We start from the raw sequence: 20,554 nt of genomic DNA on the forward strand, positions 1-20,554 counted from the left end.
ACAATCTGTCCTTTACCAAAGTCTGATAAATCCTTCCTTTTACCCATCACGCCCAGAATTTTACTACCTACTGAACCACTGACACCTTATCTATGCTACATAGGTCGACTAACTGCGCACTCTCGTAGTCAACGGATCGCATTAAGTTTTCATAGGGGTGATCATAATTCAATGATCACTCAGTGTATATTTTTTATTATTTGTGACAAGACCACAAAACAAAGTTGGCAGAATGTTTTTAATCAGTTATTTTATAAAAATAATTATTCTATGAAAATTCATAAAATTTCACTTACCAAAAAGACATGACTTTTACAATCAAGAATATATGGTATTAAAATAAGGGACATTGTAGGTCTGCAGATCACTCTCAATATCATAGTAATTTATAAGATTTAGACTAGAGAGAAAGAGAACTGATATGTTTTCATATATCTGCTAAGTTTATATCTGAGTTGAGGTTTATCACTGAGCTTTCCACCAAATATGTGCCATTAAGTCATTTGCTATGATGATTCTAAACAAATCATCAACCCCTGATATTGTAACATATTTTTCTGTATATTCACTGCCATTTTGTATATATTTTAGGGGAGTATTTTCTACACTGATGAACTAAAACCTGTAACCTCCCCACCTCTCATAAGAGTTGCTATCAGTCAACCAAGAGTCACTTCTTGACAGACAGCTGCAACGACATTATCATGGGTGACGATTCCCCCCCCCCATAGACAAAACGGTCACCTGAATTCTGCAATGGTATTCTTTTGTCAGGATGCTGGATGAGGTATTTTTTATTCTCTGGGCTCACTCTTCAATGTTTCCATACAGTGAGCAGAAATTATTGTATGTGTCTTCACTGTTCCAGGAAATTAACAAGAGTAAACCCCCTCTTGTCCCAGAAAACAGAACACATGATCTTTCCAGCAGATGGCTAAGCTTTAAATTTCCTCTTTATCAATGAATCCTTGTGTCACAATTGCATAGAGACCGCTGCTTTCATGCCAGTTCATAGCATTGTACCCGAGTCCCATACTGTTCCAGAAGGTCAGCACAAACCTGAACTCTCTTTTCACTTCTCATGATCTGGCGTTAGCATTCATTAAACCTACCTGACACACAATTTCCTGTATCTCAGATTGTCTTCAAAGCATTAAAGCCTATTCTCACATTTTCTTAATGCACTAGTCTTTCCACTCATTTCCTCCCATTGTTGCAATGCAATGCATATCCTTCAAACTACTACCACCATCACTGTCATGTGTTACCCACCACTTAATGCTCATGCAGACTGTCATGTTCCAATAAATGTTAATTTTTTTTTTTTTTGGTAGTTGTTGGCACATCGGCTTCTGTGGCCATAATGCACCTCCCAAGGTTTTTTTTTTTTTTTTGCAGTACTTTGATCCAAGCCCGAAGCAGGATTCGAACCCACGACCTTTGGGTTGCCAGGCAGGCACTATACCTACCTGGCTAGCCCAGTCGGCCCAATAAATGTTCTTAAAAGTTGTAATGTTATTGTACGCAATTTTCTGCATATTCAGGAAATCAATAACACACTGCTGCCACTTTCCATTTTAATAGATTACTACAGCTGTGCCATCTACTGTGCAGCACTGAAATTACACAATATTGATGGTAGCATTTAAAATTTCACCTGACACTATCACACAAGCAGGAAAAAATCTGAGGCATTAGTTTCAGAGAGGTCCTCATGTAAATTTATACAGTTTATAATTAATGCTTTTTTACATATAAAAGATCAATTTTCGTACTGAAGATGGGCTAACAACACTTTTTTTTTTTAAATATTGATGCATTGCTACCATTGGTGAAGCAGATGATCAATCAAAATACTCTACAAAATTTTCAGATTCAAACTGGTGTCACTGCAAAATGGCTCCTTTATCCACACAAAGTTCCAGGGAATAAGGAGGGTTTGCAACACCTCCTAATTCCAGATCTGTTGCAATTCTGATGGTGATGGGATGCTGTGATATCCTGAAAATAAAATTTCACCATTTCCAGCAGTTCAGGTTGCTTCTGACATAATGCAACTCATAACTTGTTGCAAAACAACCTACATACAAAATACACCATTAATGGAGATATGGAATGGTCAAGAACAAGTCTGATGGGTGAAGGACACAAAGCTTTCTTTAAACAGGTTATGACTGTTAGAGTTTCCCAAACATGTGAAATTTAAACATTGTCTGAACATCAGTATGCATAAAACTCACTCCAACTTCTCAAGGTCCATAACTGAGAATTGCATGACATGCTTTCCCCATACCATTTATAAACAATCAGCCACACTTCATTGAGGCTCACTCATGCAAACCACTACTGACATATAGGAAACCTGCAAAATGCTCATTGTTTTATAAAAAAAAAAAAATGGCTAAGGTAAAGGAAAGCCTGCACGAAAAGCACGCAAAAGTTCGATGAAATTTACCAGTAAAAGTACTTTGCCGTAACTGCATTTGTATTGTTGCTCACTCGGTAAACAGATGGTGGGTGTTATCGGTCTGGAGTAGAAGTTGAATCCTATGGGAAATTGAAACCCTCCCAAAGTGGGGGGAGAGGGTAACCTGACTTTTTCTTTAGAATCACAAATTGAATCACGAACAGTCATATTGGAAGTTCTGGCATCGTAAAAAATGTTCGTAACGTAGTTTCACCAGTAAACTTTTTCGATGTTTGCCGTGCTTCTCATATGCTTTTTCCTTCCTTTGCCTCTTTTTTTTTTTTTTTTGTTAATAAACAATTTATCCACTAGTCCACCAGTGATTCTTAAGAAAAAAAGATCAGGTTACCCCCCACTTCGGAAGGATTTCAATCTCCCATGGGATTCAATTTCTACTCCTGACCAATAACACCCACCGTGTGTTTACCAAGTGAGCAACAATACAAATGCTGTTACAGCAAAGTACTTTTACCGGTAAATTTCATTGAACTTTTGCATACTTCTCATGCAGGCTTTCTTTACCTTCACCGAAAAAATATATAATAATAAAAAATAAGCCATATTAGAGTACGTTAAAGTATTTTTATGGTAACTTTTCTGTAACATGAATTTTGTAATTAATCTGTCTATATCAGCGGTTCCCACTGAGGGCTCGCAAGTGTTCCAGGGGGTTTGCACTAAAATATTTGTAATGGCATCTGCTTAGATTTACAAAAAATAACTAATAATAAACAATAGAGTAAAATAAAATTAAATATAAAGTAACCACATCTTTCACAATTCCTTATAATTAGTTTATCTTACAGTACATAGTGTTAAATAAATGTTTTCCATACTAAATTTTTTTTTATCCTCAAAGACCTATTGTTATGTATAATTTTATATTATTATGCAATATCGCTTATAAAAACATAGTACTGGAAATATTTTATAATAAAAATTCAGAACTATAAGATTTCTGAGAATATAGGCTTAGTGGTTTGCAGTAAAAATATTATGTTGAAAGGTGTTTGCAAGTCAAAAAATGTAGTGAACTGCTGGTCTATATGATCTCTATTATATTTACATAAAATTAGCAGACTAAAACAATACTGACTGGAATCATTGCAATCAAGCACCAGTTTTTTTTTTTTTTTTTAAGACCAATTTTAAATACACTCTACAAAGTGAAAAATAACTTCAGTGCTATAACAAAATCAAAGCAATTAAAAAAGATTACACATACCAGATGTTGAAGAGCCTTAACATGGAGAGGATTTACAGCAACAGCATTCTGAAAACATATCTTTGCTTCATAATATTCCCGTTTCTGTTCGTGGATCATGCCTCTCTATGCAAAGATTTCAGCTTTGTTAGCTTTAATTTGTATTTATTATACATATGCTGCATGCACGTATACAGTTGAAGCTCTTTATAGTGATCCCAGGGAATAATAATAATAATAGAAAAAAAGTTATACTGAAAGGATGTTATATTACTAGCTGATAAAAATCAACAGAAGAACAAAGAAAAGTTTGAACGTTTAGTGTAGTCCTGCTAATAAAATATAGTATAATCTAATTCTGAATATGTAACACATTAAAAAAATGAAGATCGCACATTTAGTATTGATTGTATGGTTTGGTAAGATTTATTTATAGATAGATATATATACAGTAATTACTGCATACAGTGGTACATATCTATGTATATGTGTACACACTCATGTGTTTCAGATTTTAAAATAATCTGTCAAAATGCACTGTTCAGTGGCAGAGCATGTTTTAAAAAAAGAATTGTGGAGGAAAAATAAATTAACATGATAGCAGTTAATTCGCTTTTACAGTTAGGCTGCACAAGTTCTAATCCTTGATGGGTATCTTTCAATAAAACTTCTTGCTTAGCTACAATAGGTTCCTCTTTTCATCGCTACATATTTCCATTACATTTACAATTCCATTATATATACGAATTAGAACAAAACCGTTGTATAAAATCTTACAGGCGCATTTTAGCCGCAGTAGCTCTTGCCCCAAGAATTCTTAAATCAAATCAATTCCATTACATTCTAGGTCCATTAGGTTCCATTACATTTGCAATGAGTCCTTTTCATTCATGCATATCCTGAAACATGTCTATGTAGTCTTCTATCTGTCAAGTCTTCAAAATATATTTCCAAGTTTAAGCAGTAATGTCCATCCTCAAAAATGTATTCACTATTATCAAACTGTTCTTTGCAAAAAGTTTCATTCATTGCATCATTCAAGGCAATGAATCCAGCATGTTTGAAGCAGCTTGCGATCTTTTTTATCAACCTCATCCTATGCTAAATACAAATACACTGCTAGCAGCATGCCAATTTCACATTGTTGTTCTCACGATTTTGTTTATTAGCATTCTTCAAAGGTTTTCTTAAAGCACTGGATTACATCTTCATCAAGCAGCTAAAGAACTGATGAAATACAAGGTGGCAGGTAGTCAACAGTGAGTTGCACATAGGTCATTCACTTGGCAATGAGGAGTGCAGTTATCTAAAAACAGTAAAAACTTTTTTTTCTCCCCACTCATCTTGTAATAAAAAAGTCTCCATTCCATTCTTAGATTTCTGATGACATCCATTCAACCTTCTTGGTTTGCTCAATACATAGTCATTAATATACTCAAACTTTTAAAGCATCAGAGCTTTCCAAAATGATTAAAAGAGGAAGCTTTTATGTGCCAGACATTTGCCACTAAGCAAATGATCAGCAGTTGTTTTGACTTTTTTCCAATGCTTCATTTCTCACCTTTAAGCATTTGATCCAGTAGCAACTTTAAAAAAAAAGTCCAGTTTTGTAAGTATTCAAAATGTTGTTCAGGTCATATGCCAACTAAACATTTTTTAAATGATTCTCCTTCTGTTCCTTTGCAACTTCAGTGTTGACAGCTGCACTTTTTTGAAAGGCATCTCATGTTAAGTCACTTCTGAAACAATCCATTGGAAGACTTAATCTTTAATAATCATCCAACATATAAATGCTTCAACCTTATCATTTAAAATATTTCCATCTATGGGAACATAGGAGCCATATCAATAATCATACAGTCTGTATAGACTGCATAATGAAATTAACTTCTAATCAAAGTTAATTTCATTTCACCAATGAGGGATTTCTTATGATCAGCTAAAAGCTTAATATTGGTTTCAATAAATTAGCATTCTTTCATTTTGATATGTGAATATTATTACAATTAAAAAAGTACAACACATGATACTGGTGGAAATGTTTGGGTCATTACAGAGAATTTGTTCATTATTCAAGGTTGTTATAACAAATGTAAAATAGCATTAGGTTTATGTGAAATTGGCTGAGTCCTACCAAATGGTTCATATAGCATGCTGAGACATTAAAAAGAAAAGGTCATCATAAAGAGCTTCAACTGTACTTTATATAAAATACATTTATTTGGAGAATCAAAAATGATTAATTAACAAGGAATTCCATCTACCCACATACAACTTTTAGGTTGTGTTCACACTGGCAACAAAAGTAATTCGAAGGCATATTTTATAACACCTAAGATATTCACTTCAGATGTTTAATAACGCTTAAAGACTTTTACACTTTTCTCCATTCTGTCCCCAAATGCATGCACCAGAAATGAAAGATTTCTCTTCTTCTTTGTCTCTGTTGTTTGCAATTAGAAGGGTGCAACACTGGAAGCATCATGATGATGTTTTGCTTACAGTATATTGCTGAATGGGTTGTTCATATGAGCATATGATCATTAGAAAAAGTCATCTGAATTTAACTTACAGTGAAATAGCAGTGCAGTATAATCAATTCATGCAGATGAACACGATACATTTGCTATAGTGAAATGCAGTAAACAATAAAACCAGAACAGTAAATTCCAATTTTGCAAAATTATTATAGCAAAACTTATTAAATGTAATTTTATATATTTTTAATAAAAAAATTTAAAAATTGTTTTTTTTTCCTTGCTTGTTATATTCAACAGAACAAAATACTGCCTGAAAGGGGAAGGGGGGGATATATATATGTGTGAACACAGAACTGTAGGCTCTTCCATTTTCAAATTTATAAAACCATAATAACCTTATTAATCAGTTGATGCAATGTACACTAACATACTTCATGTGAAGCTGTAAACAAACAATTTCAACACAAGTGCCTCATACACCAGCTGTTTCACTAAATATGTATATAACCTCTGTCACTTCCAAAATTACTCAAACGAGCATTCAGCAAGGTACGGAGATGAAAATCCACTGATCTCAAACAGACAATTAACTGCTCAGTTAATTGACATATATCAACTTCCATGACAAGGGATGGAAGTCTGCTCCACCAACCAACTACCTGCAGGCTAAAGGCAAATTTCCGCACGTCTATCCTACATCTGTCTTTCCTCAATTTTAATTTATGCCCTCTAAGGTGATTATTCTGAGCAAGAGGAAGAATCCCAGCAGCACTGAGCATGCTCAAACCATTCAAGACTTTATACACCTCTATCAGATCACCTCACCGGTGCCTAGTCTCCAGACACTAATTTGCAAAACTTTCTTCATAAGAGAAACCCTTTGTTCCATTCACTAATCTTGTTGCCCTTCTTTGTACTCGTTCCAGCAGCTCTACATCCTTCTTGAAATGAGGCCTCCAGACCTGTATACAGTACTCAAGGTGTGGCCTGACCATTGCCTTATACAAGGGAATAATCACCTCCTTATCCCTGCTAGAAAAATTCCTGTATATCATTGACAAAACACCATGAGCTACTCTTGCAGCCCATCTGCACTGCTCAGAGAACTTCATATCTGCCTGCACAATTACCCCCAGGTCCTTTTCATTCTCTACCACTGTCAGTGTAGTACCATTCACTGGGGTTGCTGTTTCCCATATGTAGGACTTTACATTTGTCAATGTTAAACTTCATTTGCCACCTCTCAGCCCATCTGCTCAACTTTTCCAGATCCTGTTGCAGCAGCAGCATAGTGTCAGTAGTGTCCTTGACAACCCTGCCAACCTTTGTATCGTCTGCAAACTTGGACATTAAGCTTGATATACCATCATCAATATCATTTATAAATACAGAAAACAATAATGGACCCAACACTGAACCCTGAGGGACTCCACTAATAACATCAGCCCACGATGAGCAGTGTCCATTGATAACCACTCTGTCTTCTCCCCCTCAACCAACCCTTTATCCATAGCAGCAATTTGCCTCCAATGCCACACTGCTCCAATTTTGCAGCAGTCTTCCATGTGCAACAGTATCAAAAGCCTTTCTAAGATCCAAGTATATAATATCAAAGTTATTCCCTGCATCCAGTTCTTTTGTGACTACATCATAGTATCCAATCAAATTGGTCAAGCAAGACTTCCCCTTAACAAAACCATGCTGTGTCCGAGCTATAACTGAAGTCTTGTCTAGATGATCCTGCAGTGTTTCTTTAACAAGATTATTTAATGAAATTTCGCAAGATTATTTAATGAAAAAACTTTCGAGCCTACAGACCAGTAAGGCTCCTGGAGTTGATGGAATATACCCTATAATCTTAAGAGAGGCGGCAAGCGAGTGCATTGAACCATTGAGGCTAATTATGCGAGCATCATTAGACTCTGGGGAGATTCCCTTGGATTGGAAAAGTGCAAATGTATCTCCCATACATAAGGGTGGCTCTAAAAGTGAAGTTGGAAATTATCGACCTGTCAGTCTGACTTCAGTAGTAGGGAAAATCATGGAGGCAATGATCAAGGGTGGAATTCAGGATCATTTGGATCGAATTGAAATTCTCAAGGATACTCAGCATGGTTTCGTAAAGGGAAAATCATGTTTAACAAATCTGGTTCGCTATTTCGAAAGGGTCACTCACGAGCTGGATTTAGGGAATAATTTCGACATTGTTTATTTAGATTTCAGCAAAGCTTTTGACTCAGTCCCACATGAGCGGTTGCTTTATAAGCTGGAACAGGTTGGAATCACTGGGAAAATCCTTAGATGGATAGAAGGATGGCTTCAGGGCAGGAGGCAGAGGGTTGTGATAAATGGCTATTCCTCAGATTGGGTTGATGTAAGAAGTGGGGTTCCCCAAGGATCAGTATTAGGACCACTGTTGTTTTTAATTTTCATAAACGACATTGATGAAGGGATAGAGGGCGTGATGTCTAAATTTGCAGATGATGTTAAAATTGGGAGAGTAGTTAATGATCACTGTCAAGCTGAGCTTCTTCAGAGAGACCTAGATAGACTTCAGGAATGGTCAGAAAAATGGCAGCTGTGCTTTAATCCAACAAAGTGTAAGGTATTACACCTGGGAAACAGTAATCCCAAAAAAACTTATTCACTTGGTGGAGTTCAACTAAACCCAGTACTGGAGGAAAGGGACTTGGGTGTTACGATACGGTCAGACATGAAATTCTCTGAGCATTGTAAACAGGTTGCAAGGAAGGCCCATGGTGTCCTATCAATGATCTATCGAACTTTTGCAAGTAGAGATAGGGACGTGATAATCCCATTATATAAGGCTTATGTTAGACCACACTTGGAATACTGTGTTCAAGTATGGAGACCGCACCTGAAGAAAGACATCGAGCTTCTTGAAAGGGAGCAAAGAAGGGTAACTCGCCTGGTGAGATCGGCAAAAGGGCGTCCTTATGAAGAAAGACTTCGAATATGTGGGTTGCAGAGTTTGGAAACTAGACACCTTAGAGGAGATTTGATTGAGGTGTTTAAGGCTCTGAGAGGCATCAGTAAAATGAATGAGGACAAAATTTTCAAGATTATAAATGATGCTAGAACTAGGGGACATAAATTCAAGTTACGGGGGGAAATGTTTAGATTGGATTGCAGGAAGTTCTATTTTAGCCAGCGAGTTATAAATTACTGGAATAAGTTGCCTTCGTGGGTGGTAGAGGCCGACAGTTTGGGGAAATTCAAAGGTCATCTGGATAGTACTTTCGGGTAAGGGAAGCACATAGGATGATAGGTTTAATTTCCTTTTTATTTATTTTTTATTTTATTAATTATTATTATTTAGTTATTTATTTTTTTGTTTTTATCATTGTTTTGTTCGGATTTATTTTTTTTAATTTTTTTTTTTTTTTTTTTTGGCTGGTGCAGCATAAGCCATAGGCTTTCTTGCACCATGCGGCTGTTACTAATACTAATACTAACCAGTGCCTCCATTAATTTTCCTGGAACAGAAGTTAAACTCACAGGTCTATAATTACTTGTGTCAACCTTTGATCCTCCTTTGTGAATTGGGGTCACATTTCCAGTCTATGGGTACCTCCCCTGAGTCCAAGGAAGCTCTCATAATTATGGCAAAGGGTTTGCTTGCTTACTTTGCTGCCTCCTTTAATATAACTGGATAGATCCCATCCACCCCAGGTGCTTTTCTTGTGTTTATCTTCAACAATTTCTCCTCCACTTTACTCTCAGTTATTACAAGATTCTCTAGCTTACTGCCAGAGTTGACTACCCCTCTGGTATTCCCCTCGCTGAATAACTCCTCATGTGTGAATGTCGATGCAAAATATTCATTTAGTTTGTTCATTTTGTGCAAAATGTTCATTTAGCTACCTGAGCAGGATCATCAACAGTTGATCCATCGATATCAAGTGGACCAATCTGATTCATCCCCTTCCTTCTAGAGTTTACATAAGTAAAGAACTTTTTGCTGTTTTTCTTTGCATCCCTTGCCAAAGATTTCTTGTAATCTGCCTTCGCCTGCCTAATCTCCTTTGTAACTTGGTTACAGATTAATTTGTATCTATCATAGGCTTCTGTGTCATGTGTTCATTTATATGTATCCCATGCATTTTTCTTCTCTATCATATGTCTCATTAGTTCATCTGACATCCATTTAGGCCTAAACCTTGAACAATATTTCTTAGTTGGTATGTAAAGCCTAGTAGCTTCCAAGATAAGTTCTTTGAATGCTTCCCATTTTGAATTTGCTGTTGGTAACATCTTAAGTTGGTCCCACTGTATAAAATTTAAACTGTCTCAGACCATCGTAGTCGCGTTTACAAAAGCAATAACCCTTCCCTTTACCCCTGATGATAGTTACCTCTTTGAGTAAATCCCACTTCAGCACACTGTGATCACTGCCACCTAGTGATTCATTTACCTGCAGATTCTTAATGCATGAAGAATCACTACTGATAATCAAATCAAGAGTATTACTCCCTCTAGTTGCCTCCCGAACATGCTAATGAAGAAAACAATCATCCAATAAATCTACAAAAGCCTTGCTAGTGTACGAGTGACCAACCCACAAATTCCAGTCAATATCTGGGAAATTAAAATCCCCCATTATAAGACTCTCTGATGTACTGGCCCACTATTTCCCTGTACAGTTTCTTATTATACTCATCAGAGTCATTAGGCCTATAGCACACTCCTACTCTCAATTTTGATCTCCCAATGCTTATGTCACACCAAACTGACTCGACACTGCACTGTCCAGCGATGTTGACTGGCTTCACTTCCTTGGATTTTGTGTTTCTTAACTAACAGCATAACCCCTCCTCCCTTCCCATGCTTCACTTCCTTGGATTTTATGTGTTTCTTAACTAATAGCATAACCCCTCCTCCCTTCCTACCCTGTCTATCCTTTCTGTAGACGTTGTACTTCCCAAATTCCAGTTCTGCATTCCTTATATCTGTGTGACACCACGTCTCTGATATCTCAACAATATCCGCCTTTGATGCTTTGAGCAATACCTCAAATTCATCAAATTTATTTACCAAACTCCTAGCATTGGTGTTACGCAAGTATACATGCACCTGTTTCTATTCTTAGCTACCCTAACACAACCCATGTGTTTACTTCTACTGTAATGACTCCCAGCAGTCTCTGAAATATCCGACTTGTCTAACAATTTTTTCCATACTAGGTTCATTTCATTTTATATTCTTCATTTTTTAGCATTCAAAACTTGAAGTTAACAATGTTAAAACTCAGGATTACTCAATAAGATTAGTAAATCTAATCTTATCTAAGCAGTAATATTATGAACCAGTGAGTTGCTTGTGGCAATTCATCAAGGAAGAAAAGAAATACCACACTTTTTTTAACAACACATTGCAATATATTTTGCTATTGCAATACCAGCAGAAATTCAGCCATCACAAGCCACTTTCTCCATAGAGGCATGAAAGTACCCTGGAGCCAGTCATAACCTGAAACTGCAGGGATAAAGCACAATTGTGTGAAGCAACTCCAATAGCAGTGCAAAGTTTTAAGACAAGCAAATAAATTTGAAAACACATACTCTACATTTCTCTATTCCTGACTTGAACACATTAAAATCCAGCCCTTACATCTGCTTTTTTTCTGCAGTACATAGGAGTGACTTACTGACATATTTTCATTACAAAATAATAATAATAAAATAGTGTAATACTGTGCAATGGATTTGCATACTGGTACTTTTTTTCCTCCTTGAAGAATTCTGGAACAACTTTTCTTTTCTTTCTTTCTTTCTTTCTTTTTTTTTTTTTTGTCTTTTATTTCTTTTCCTTGAAGAATTCTGGAATAAACCATCAATGGTTTATTTATTTTCTTGGGACAAGATTTTTCCATCATTGACTGGTACTAAGCTGCAGACTACACTTTGGGAAATATTGATATAACATTATTTACTCAGATCAGCCAATGAAATCATATCCTGCAGTTATGTACATTCTGCATAATTCCTCTGTACTTGCCGTAAAGCAATGATTCTTTTCACATTCGTTGATAAACAATTCTTAAAAAAATGAAATGTGGTCTTACATCAATTATATATATATCATAAATTTTAAAATTTCTGTTAAATAGTCAGTTACAACAAACAACATTATTCTTAAAGTTACTGCTAATCTTTCAGCTGGAGAGAGGGAGAGAATTTTACACGTTAGTAATACATTCACATCAATCAAACTCAACAGTGTGTAACAATTCATAAAATGCTGAGAGTGACATGCCAGAGTACTTGAAAATGTAAAACCTTTTTTGATGTATATGGTAAAATTTTGATATAATGAAGTCCAGACTGACAAAATCACATTCCATCCCACACAAATTTACTGTTGTTGTTATTTGGTTTTTAGGAGCATTAGCAACTAAGGCCATATTGCTCCGGGAATATGCGTCTGTCATTCCCTGACCTTTCCGCATCCTCCATATTTGATGGTGACGGGCTCGAACCCCGGTCTAATCAAGAAACGTGTGCTACGCACTGCTGCTCCTTCCCACCTGGCTACGGGGGCGCCTATGCAACTTACTGTGCATCTTTATGTAATAATTGTTCATTTCATGAATAACATTGGTAATGAAAATATCAGTTGGTCCAATAAAAATTCATACTTCTATGAAGAAATGTAATCATTATATTGTATTGTTTAAAATAAAATCTTTTAAACAATATGAAATACACATCTGGATCTTTGGTCTTTACCATTTGGTAATGCTTTACTAACTTAGCAGTTAATTGTCTACTTGAGATCAATGGTTTTCATCTGTCTACCTTCTGAACACTCATTTAAGTAATTTTGGAAGTGACAGGTGTTGTTTATGCAGTTACATATTTAGTGAAATGGGCTGGAGGATGAGTCATCACTGCTGAAATTGTTTGTTTAGATCTTTGCTTGAAGAGGTACAGTAGTGTCCATTGGCATCACTTGACCATTGAGGTTATTATAGTTTTAAAAACTTTAAAATGGATGAAGCTGCAATTTCGTGTTTACCTATATATAAACATGAAATTGCATTCTCCCCCCCCCCCCCATCCAAGCCGAATTTTGTTTTGTTCAGTACAAGTGGGGAAGGGGGAGAATTTTTTTTTTTTCTTTTTAAATATATAAAATTGCATTTAAAAAGTTTCGTTATAACCATTCTGTAATATTGTAAATTACTGTTCCAAATTTTTTTTATTGAATTTCATTATAACAAATATATTGTGTTCATCTGCACGAATTTGTTATACTGTACTGATATTTCCTGTATTTTGAAAATTCAGACAGAAAATTTCTAACAGCCATGAGCTTATGCAGGATGAGCCCTTTTGGTGATATACTGTAAGAAAAACATTGCTATGATCCCCAGGTGCTGCACCCTTCTATTTGCAAACAAAATGAGTAACAGAGTCAAAGAAGAGCAAGCCAACATTCTGAACATGCATTTGAGGACAGAAGGCAGAAAGGTGTGAAAGTCTTAAATGTTATTATTTTATAATGGCAATAAAATATGTTGTTGAATTACTTTTACCACGAACATGAATGCAGTCTTAGAATTACGGGATGAAATGTGTGTTATCACTTCTCATCAATTGCTCCCTTTTTTTTTCAAATTTTATTGGTGTTTGTAGCGTACTGCACAGAAAAACAAAAGTGGCATGCACTAGTTAATTATTATGATCAAATATTGAAAGGTCAGCATGACAGTTGAAGATATATACACATTAAGAATAAACTCACATTAATGTGAGCTAAGCCAAAAATGGTTGATAAGCCAGCTTGCTCTTTTGGTTGATGAGAATCAACCGAAAGAGCAAGCTGGCTTTAGGACAGGATTCTCAATGACTTATGGAAGTGAAACTTGGGCACTCACCAAAAGAATGGAAGAAAAGCTGAGAACTACACAGCAAAAAATGGAACAAATTATATTAGGAATCAGACTGTTAGATAAGAAGAGAAACACATGGATTAGGCAGAAAACTGAAGTAAAAGACATTCTTATCAAAACTAAAGAACTAAAATGGTCTTGGGCAGGACACAGCTTGAAGACATGACAGATGGACTAAGAAAATAACAGAATGACAGAAATAACAGATGAAATTCATGAGTTCATGGGTAGTAAATGGATGGCCATTGCACAAAACAGAAGGAACTGGAAAGTTGCTGGAGAGGCTTTCATCTGCAGTGGATTGAAAATGGCTGATGATGAAGGCAAAAATGCAAGTTGCTTATAAAACAGCCTATTCACTACATTGCAACAATGGAAATGCAGAAAGTGAAGTGGAAAATTAACAGCATATGGAAACTGTCCAAGCAGTAAACACTGCATGCTATATACTTATGTGAGGTGGAACTTACAAAAGAAGGAAAAAAAAAAAAAAAAAACATGTTTTACTCCACCACAAGTCTCCACGGTACTGCTTCACTATTGCATCCACCACTTTTCAGGGATTACTGCTTCATAAGATAAGTATAGTTCATCAATGATGAATGCTTCATGAATTTACATGATGAAAGCCTTGTCATGCATTATTAAAGCACTCTCAATCACTTTAGCTTTAGACAGATTGTGCAAAGTTCATGTGGTAGACTTTTACTCCAGGTGGACTGTGCTTGTTAACAGAAGACTGTTTTTACAGAGTGGATTATACTTAAATAGAAGGGGTGCAAGAATATATGCTAATAAGCAGTGTTAGGTTGGTGGTGATGTACAGACTAATAGATTAATGGCAGACTGCCATTAATCTATAGTTATCTTGGAAAGTGCAATTCTTGCACTGCTACTAGAGCATGAAGTGGCCTGAAAATCAAGGTGGCAGGAACTTCAAAGCCTGCTGGGGTCCTCATGGAACATGCAAATGCATGGACTATGTTGGGGTTATTAAGAGTGAAAACAGGTGCATCTTTACTTACATGTACACTAATGCTAGGAGCATAGTAAATAAACTTGATATATTTGAAGTACCCGTCAAGTCATAAAACACAAACATTGTGGAGGATATCAGAGATGCAGAATTTGAATGGGGGAAGCACAATGTGTATAGAAAGGATAGATGGGACAGGAGTGGGGGTGTGGATTATGTCTTAGTTAAGTAGCACATAAAATTGCAGGCTGAACATACAGTTGACATGGGTGGCCAGTGCAATGCAGAGTCGGTTTGGTGTGACATAAGCACTGAGAAAACAAAGCAGGATAGTAGAAGTGTGTGTAGATCTAATGACTATAATGCATATAATGAGCAACTGTACAAACATGTAGAATGAGCCAGTAAATCAGAATGTCTTATAATGGAGATTTTGACTTTTCAGATATTGACTGGAACTTGGTTGTCACTCACACAATAGCAAAGTGTTTGTGGATTAATAGGAATGACTGTTTTATACGCCAGCATGTTGGAGAGGCAAAGAGAAGAAACAATACTCTTCATTGATTGGTAGTGGTCACAGTGTATCAATGTGGGATTTACTTAAGGATGTAACTACTGTCAAGGGTAAAGAGAAGGGCTTCAGCTTTTGTGAAGTTGACTATAGCAATCTCAGACAGTTTTTAAATTCAATGCAGCAGGTTCAATTGGAGTTACCAACAGCAAATTATAAATGGAAAGCATTTGGGTATGCAATCATAGAAGCTACTAGTCTAATATCAACCTAAGAGATATTCTTCAAGGCTTAGAGCTAAATAGATATCAAATGAACTGATGAGACTTGTGACAGGAAATAAAAATACTTAGGATGCATAAAAAACATCAGGAAATACAGAAGCCTACAGTAGATATAAACTAGCCTGCAATCATGTCACAAAAGAGCTTAAACAAGCTAAGGTAGATTACGAGAGGTATTGAGCAAGGAATGCAAAGAAAAGCAGCAGGGACTTCTTTACTTATGTAAATACTAGAAGGAAGTGGATAAATCATATTGATCCACTAGATACAAATGGTTTGAACATGATGATCCTACTCAGGTTACTGACAAACCAAATAGGAATTCTGCATCTACATTGATTCATGAATAATTTTATTGATAGGGATGCCAGAGGTTTATCAAATTCTAACCGAGAACTAAATGATTTTGCGATAACTGAGAAGAAAGTGGAAGAGAAATTGCGAAAACTTAACATAAATAAAGCACCTACAGCAGATGGAATCTATCTAAACATATTAAGAGAAGCTGGAGATGTACAAATGTACACCCAATTCACAATAGGGGATGAAAGAGTGACATGAGTAATTACAGACCTGTTAGCTTGACTTCTCTTCCAGGAAAATGGAGTCACTAGCTAAAGAAGTAATGCAGGACCAGCTAAACAAGAATGCAGTTATACTGCAGTCACAGCAAGAATTTGTTAAATACTATGAATTTTTTTAAAAAATTTTAAATTTTTTATAACTAATGTACAGTTAATACTAAAGCATATTTTGCATACTGCTACACAGTAAAAGCAAACAACATTTGCATGGAAGTAATTTTATTTGCTTTTACTATATTGCTTTGTTCAAAATTATGCTTTAGTACTAAATAGCACATTATTTCATTGAGGCTTTTTACTGATATACAACAGATTACGGGATTAACTCAAAAATGAACATACCATCACCATTAACTGATGTGACAAAGGAAAAATAGTAGATGCCTCATGAATACATGCCTCAGCTTCAGATAACTGTCCTAATCGCAAGTATAGTTCTGCAATCAATAGCCAGATGTGGAGCTGCAGCAGCCAAACAGCCTGTGGACCAGGTTTTGGTTGAAAGCCACTAATAGAAGAAGCGACTTCAGATAAAGCTTGCTCTACACGAGAAGCAGCAGCAATGGAATTGGCAGCTGGTGACCCTGTGAATTAGTTAAGTTTAATTAAAATAGCACTCAATAATATATGGAGAATTCAAATTTTAGTAAAATTTCCTGCATTAAGAATTTGAGATTATCACCTTCAAAACTCAAATTTTTAGGCTTATCCATATCAAAAACCAACTCCATTTAATCCAGGTGTAGTTACACTGTTGCATACACTCCGCCATGCCTCTTAAACTTCAATATTAAAATTATTCCAGTGGGAATTTTACTTTGCATCACTGATTATTTTTTAAAATCAGATAAGGATAGTCAAACTCTGCATTGGCATGCAAAATGTGCCACATGTCCACACAATTTTCCTGTAGAGTTTTGCTCTCTGCTTTATGATGCTGTTTTTTGAAAGGAATGTATTTGGAAAAAATAAATAAAATAAATTTTGGGTGCCAAGGCTTCTTTTTCTAAAGTTGTTTATTGTTATTATCCAATATAGTGCCAGAATAAAGAATATATTTCTTAAGTACATAATTTTAAAGTATTTTTTTACAAAAAATATTGTGCTAATGCAATGGAATAGCATACCTACTCACATAAATAGCATACCTGCTCAGAGTGTGCAAGACTCATGGGGTAGAAGAAAGGGTGACAGAATATTTGCTGATGATTTCGAGGCAGTGTTAGGTTGGTCGGAAAACTGATAGTTTGTAGGGGGGGGGGAGAGATTCACAGACTAAAAGATTAACAGTAACTGTAGGCAGAAGTGAAAGTGATCCTTGCACTGCTTCTATTGTAATGAGCAGCAGCCTAGAGAGCAAGTTGTGGGGATTTCAAGAGCTGCTGGGAGTTATCATGAAACAAGCAAATACATGGGCTGTATTAGGATAACTAAGAGTAAGAACAAGTGCATGTATGCTTGCATGTACACTAATGCTAGAAGTATAGTAAATAAAATTGATGAATTTGAATTGCTGATCAAGACGTCAAAGGCAGATATTGTTGGGATATAAGAGACATGGTGTCACATAGATATAAGCAGTACAGAATTGGAATTTGGGGAGTACAATGTGTACAGAAAGGACTGACAGGATAGGAAGGGAGGAGGGGTTATGCTGTTAGTTAAGAAACACAAAATCTTAGGAAGTGCATCCAGTTGACACGAGTGGACAGTGCAATGTTGAGTCTGTTTGGTGTGGGAAAGGGAAAATGAGAGTAGGCCTATATTATAGGCCTAATTATGCTGATGAGTACAATGAACAGTTGTGCAGAGAAATAGAATGGGCCAGTAAATCAGAATGTCTTGTAATGGGGGATTTTAACTTTCCAGATATTGACTGGAACTTGTGGGGTCACTTGCACGCTAGCAAGACTTTTGTGGATTTATTGGAGGATTGTTTTCTACAGCAACATGTTCAAGGGGAAACCAGAGAGAGTAATACCTTGATCTGATTATCATCACTGATGATGCATACATTAGGAATTTGCAGATAAAGGAACCACTGGAGACAGTGATCGCAGTGTATTGATGTATGTGGAATTTACTTAAAGATGTAACTACGATCAAGGGTAAAGGGAAGGTTTTTTTTTTTCTCCCCATAAAGGTGTACAGAGGTCTCAGACAGATTTTAAGTTCTATAGAGTGGGATCAACTGATGATGTCACCAATGGTGAATTCTAAATGGCATGCCTTCAGGGATTTAATCTTGAAGGCTACTAGGCTTTTTATACCAACTAAGAAATACTGTTCTAGGTTCAGGCCTAAATGATCGAATGTCAGATGAATTAATGAGGCTCGTGGCAGAGAAGGAAATGCACGGATGCATATAAATTATCAGGTGACACAGAAGCCAACAACAGATATAAACTAGTCTATAATGAAGTCACAAAGGAGGTTAGGCAGGCAAAGGCAGATTATGAGAAATCCTTGGCAAAGGGCGCAAAGAAAAACAGCAAAGAGTTCTTTACTTATGTACACTCTAGAAGGAAGGGGATGAATCAGATTGGTACACTTAACATAGATGGTTCGACTATTGATGATCCTGTCAAATAGCTGATAAACTGAATAGTATTTTGCATCTGCATTCACACATGGAGTTATTCAAGGAGAGGAATGCCAGAAGTTTATCAAACTCTAACAGGCAGCTAAGTGATTTTGTAATATCTGAGGGCAAAGTGGAGGAGAAATTGTTGAAGTTAAACATAAAAAAGGCATCTGGGGCAGATGGAACTATCCAGTTATAATAAAGGAGGCAGCAAGGGAAGTAAGCAACCCCTTAGCCTTAATTATGAGAGCATCCCTAGGGTCAGGGGCGGTCCCCATAGACTGGAGATGTGCAAATGTATCCCCAATTCACAAAGGGTGACACAAATAATTATAGACCTGTCAGTTTAACTTCTGTTCTGGGGAAAATAATGGAGTCACTGGTTAAAGAGTTGATACAGGATCACCTAGCCAAGACAGCATCAAAAGTTCAGACTCAGCATGGGTTTCTTAAGGGGAAGTCTTGTCTGACCAATCTGATTGGATACTACGATGTGGTCACAAAGAAACTGGATGCTAGAAATAATTTTGATATCATATACTTGGATTTCAGGAAAGCTTTTGATACTATTTCATGTGGAAGACTGCTGTAAAAATTGGAGCGGTATGGCATTAAGGGCAAGTAGCATTACTGCAATGGATAAAGGGATGGTTGAGTGGGAGACAGCAGAGAGTGGTAATAAATGGACACTGCTCTACGTGGACTAATGTTATTAGCTGAATCCCCCTGGGTTCGGTGCGGGGCCCATTGTTGTTGTGTATTTATCAATGATATCGGTGAAGGTATATTAGGCTTAATGTCCAAGTTTGCAGATGATACAAAGGTTGGCAGGGTTGTTAATGACACTAAAGACAGTATGCTACTGCAACAGGATCTAGAAAAGTTAGGCAGATGGGCTGAGAAGTGGCAACTGAAGTTTGACATTGACAAATTACTGCATATGGGTAACAGAGGAGAAATGTACTAACTCTGTGGTACTACACTCAGGGAAGTGGGGAATGAAAAAGACCTGGGGGTAATTGTGCAATCAGATATGAAGTTCTCTGAGCACACCATGGAGTTTTGTCAATGATATATAGGAATTTTTCTAGCAGAGACAAGGTGATTATCCCTTTGTATAAGGTAATGGTCAGGTCCCACCTTGAGTACTGTATACAGGTCTGAAGGTCTCATTTTAGCAAGGATGTAGTGTTGCTAGAAGAGTACAGAGAAGGGCAACAAGTTGGTGAGAGGAACAAAGGGGTGCACTTATAAAGAAAGGCTCACGTTCTGCAAGTTACAGCATCTGGAGACTAGACACCTGCGAGGTGATCTGATTGAGATGTATAAGGCCTTGAATGGTTTCAGCAGGCTCAATACTGACAGGATACTTCCGCTTGCCGAGACTAAGAACTCGAGGGGGCATAGATTCAAATTGAGGAAAGACAGTTGTAGAATAGATGTGCAGCAGTTTGCCTTTAGCCGATGGGTAGTTGATTGCTGGAACAGACTTCCATCTGTTGTTGTGGAAGTTGATAGCTTAAATAAATTTAACCCTGAACTAGAC

At 36.5% G+C, this 20,554-nt stretch overlaps 1 protein-coding gene across 2 annotated transcripts in view; it reads right to left on the minus strand.

Moving 5' to 3' along the window:
- Positions 1-20,554, minus strand: part of Ttc7 (tetratricopeptide repeat domain 7) — a 252,039-nt gene that overhangs the window by 38,443 nt on the left and 193,042 nt on the right. For both annotated transcript variants that reach the window (XM_090369480.1, XM_090369481.1), the window contains exons 15-16: positions 16,767-17,008; positions 3,693-3,797 (exon numbers count right to left, since the gene is read on the minus strand). In XM_090369480.1, coding sequence (XP_090225606.1) covers positions 3,693-3,797; positions 16,767-17,008 — 347 coding nt within the window. The remainder of the gene's footprint in view (positions 1-3,692; positions 3,798-16,766; positions 17,009-20,554) is intronic.

Source organism: Mastigoproctus giganteus, chromosome 3 (genome assembly GCF_048544385.1).
Source record: "Mastigoproctus giganteus isolate SK-2022 chromosome 3, ASM4854438v1, whole genome shotgun sequence".
Lineage (NCBI taxonomy): Eukaryota > Metazoa > Arthropoda > Arachnida > Uropygi > Thelyphonidae > Mastigoproctus > Mastigoproctus giganteus.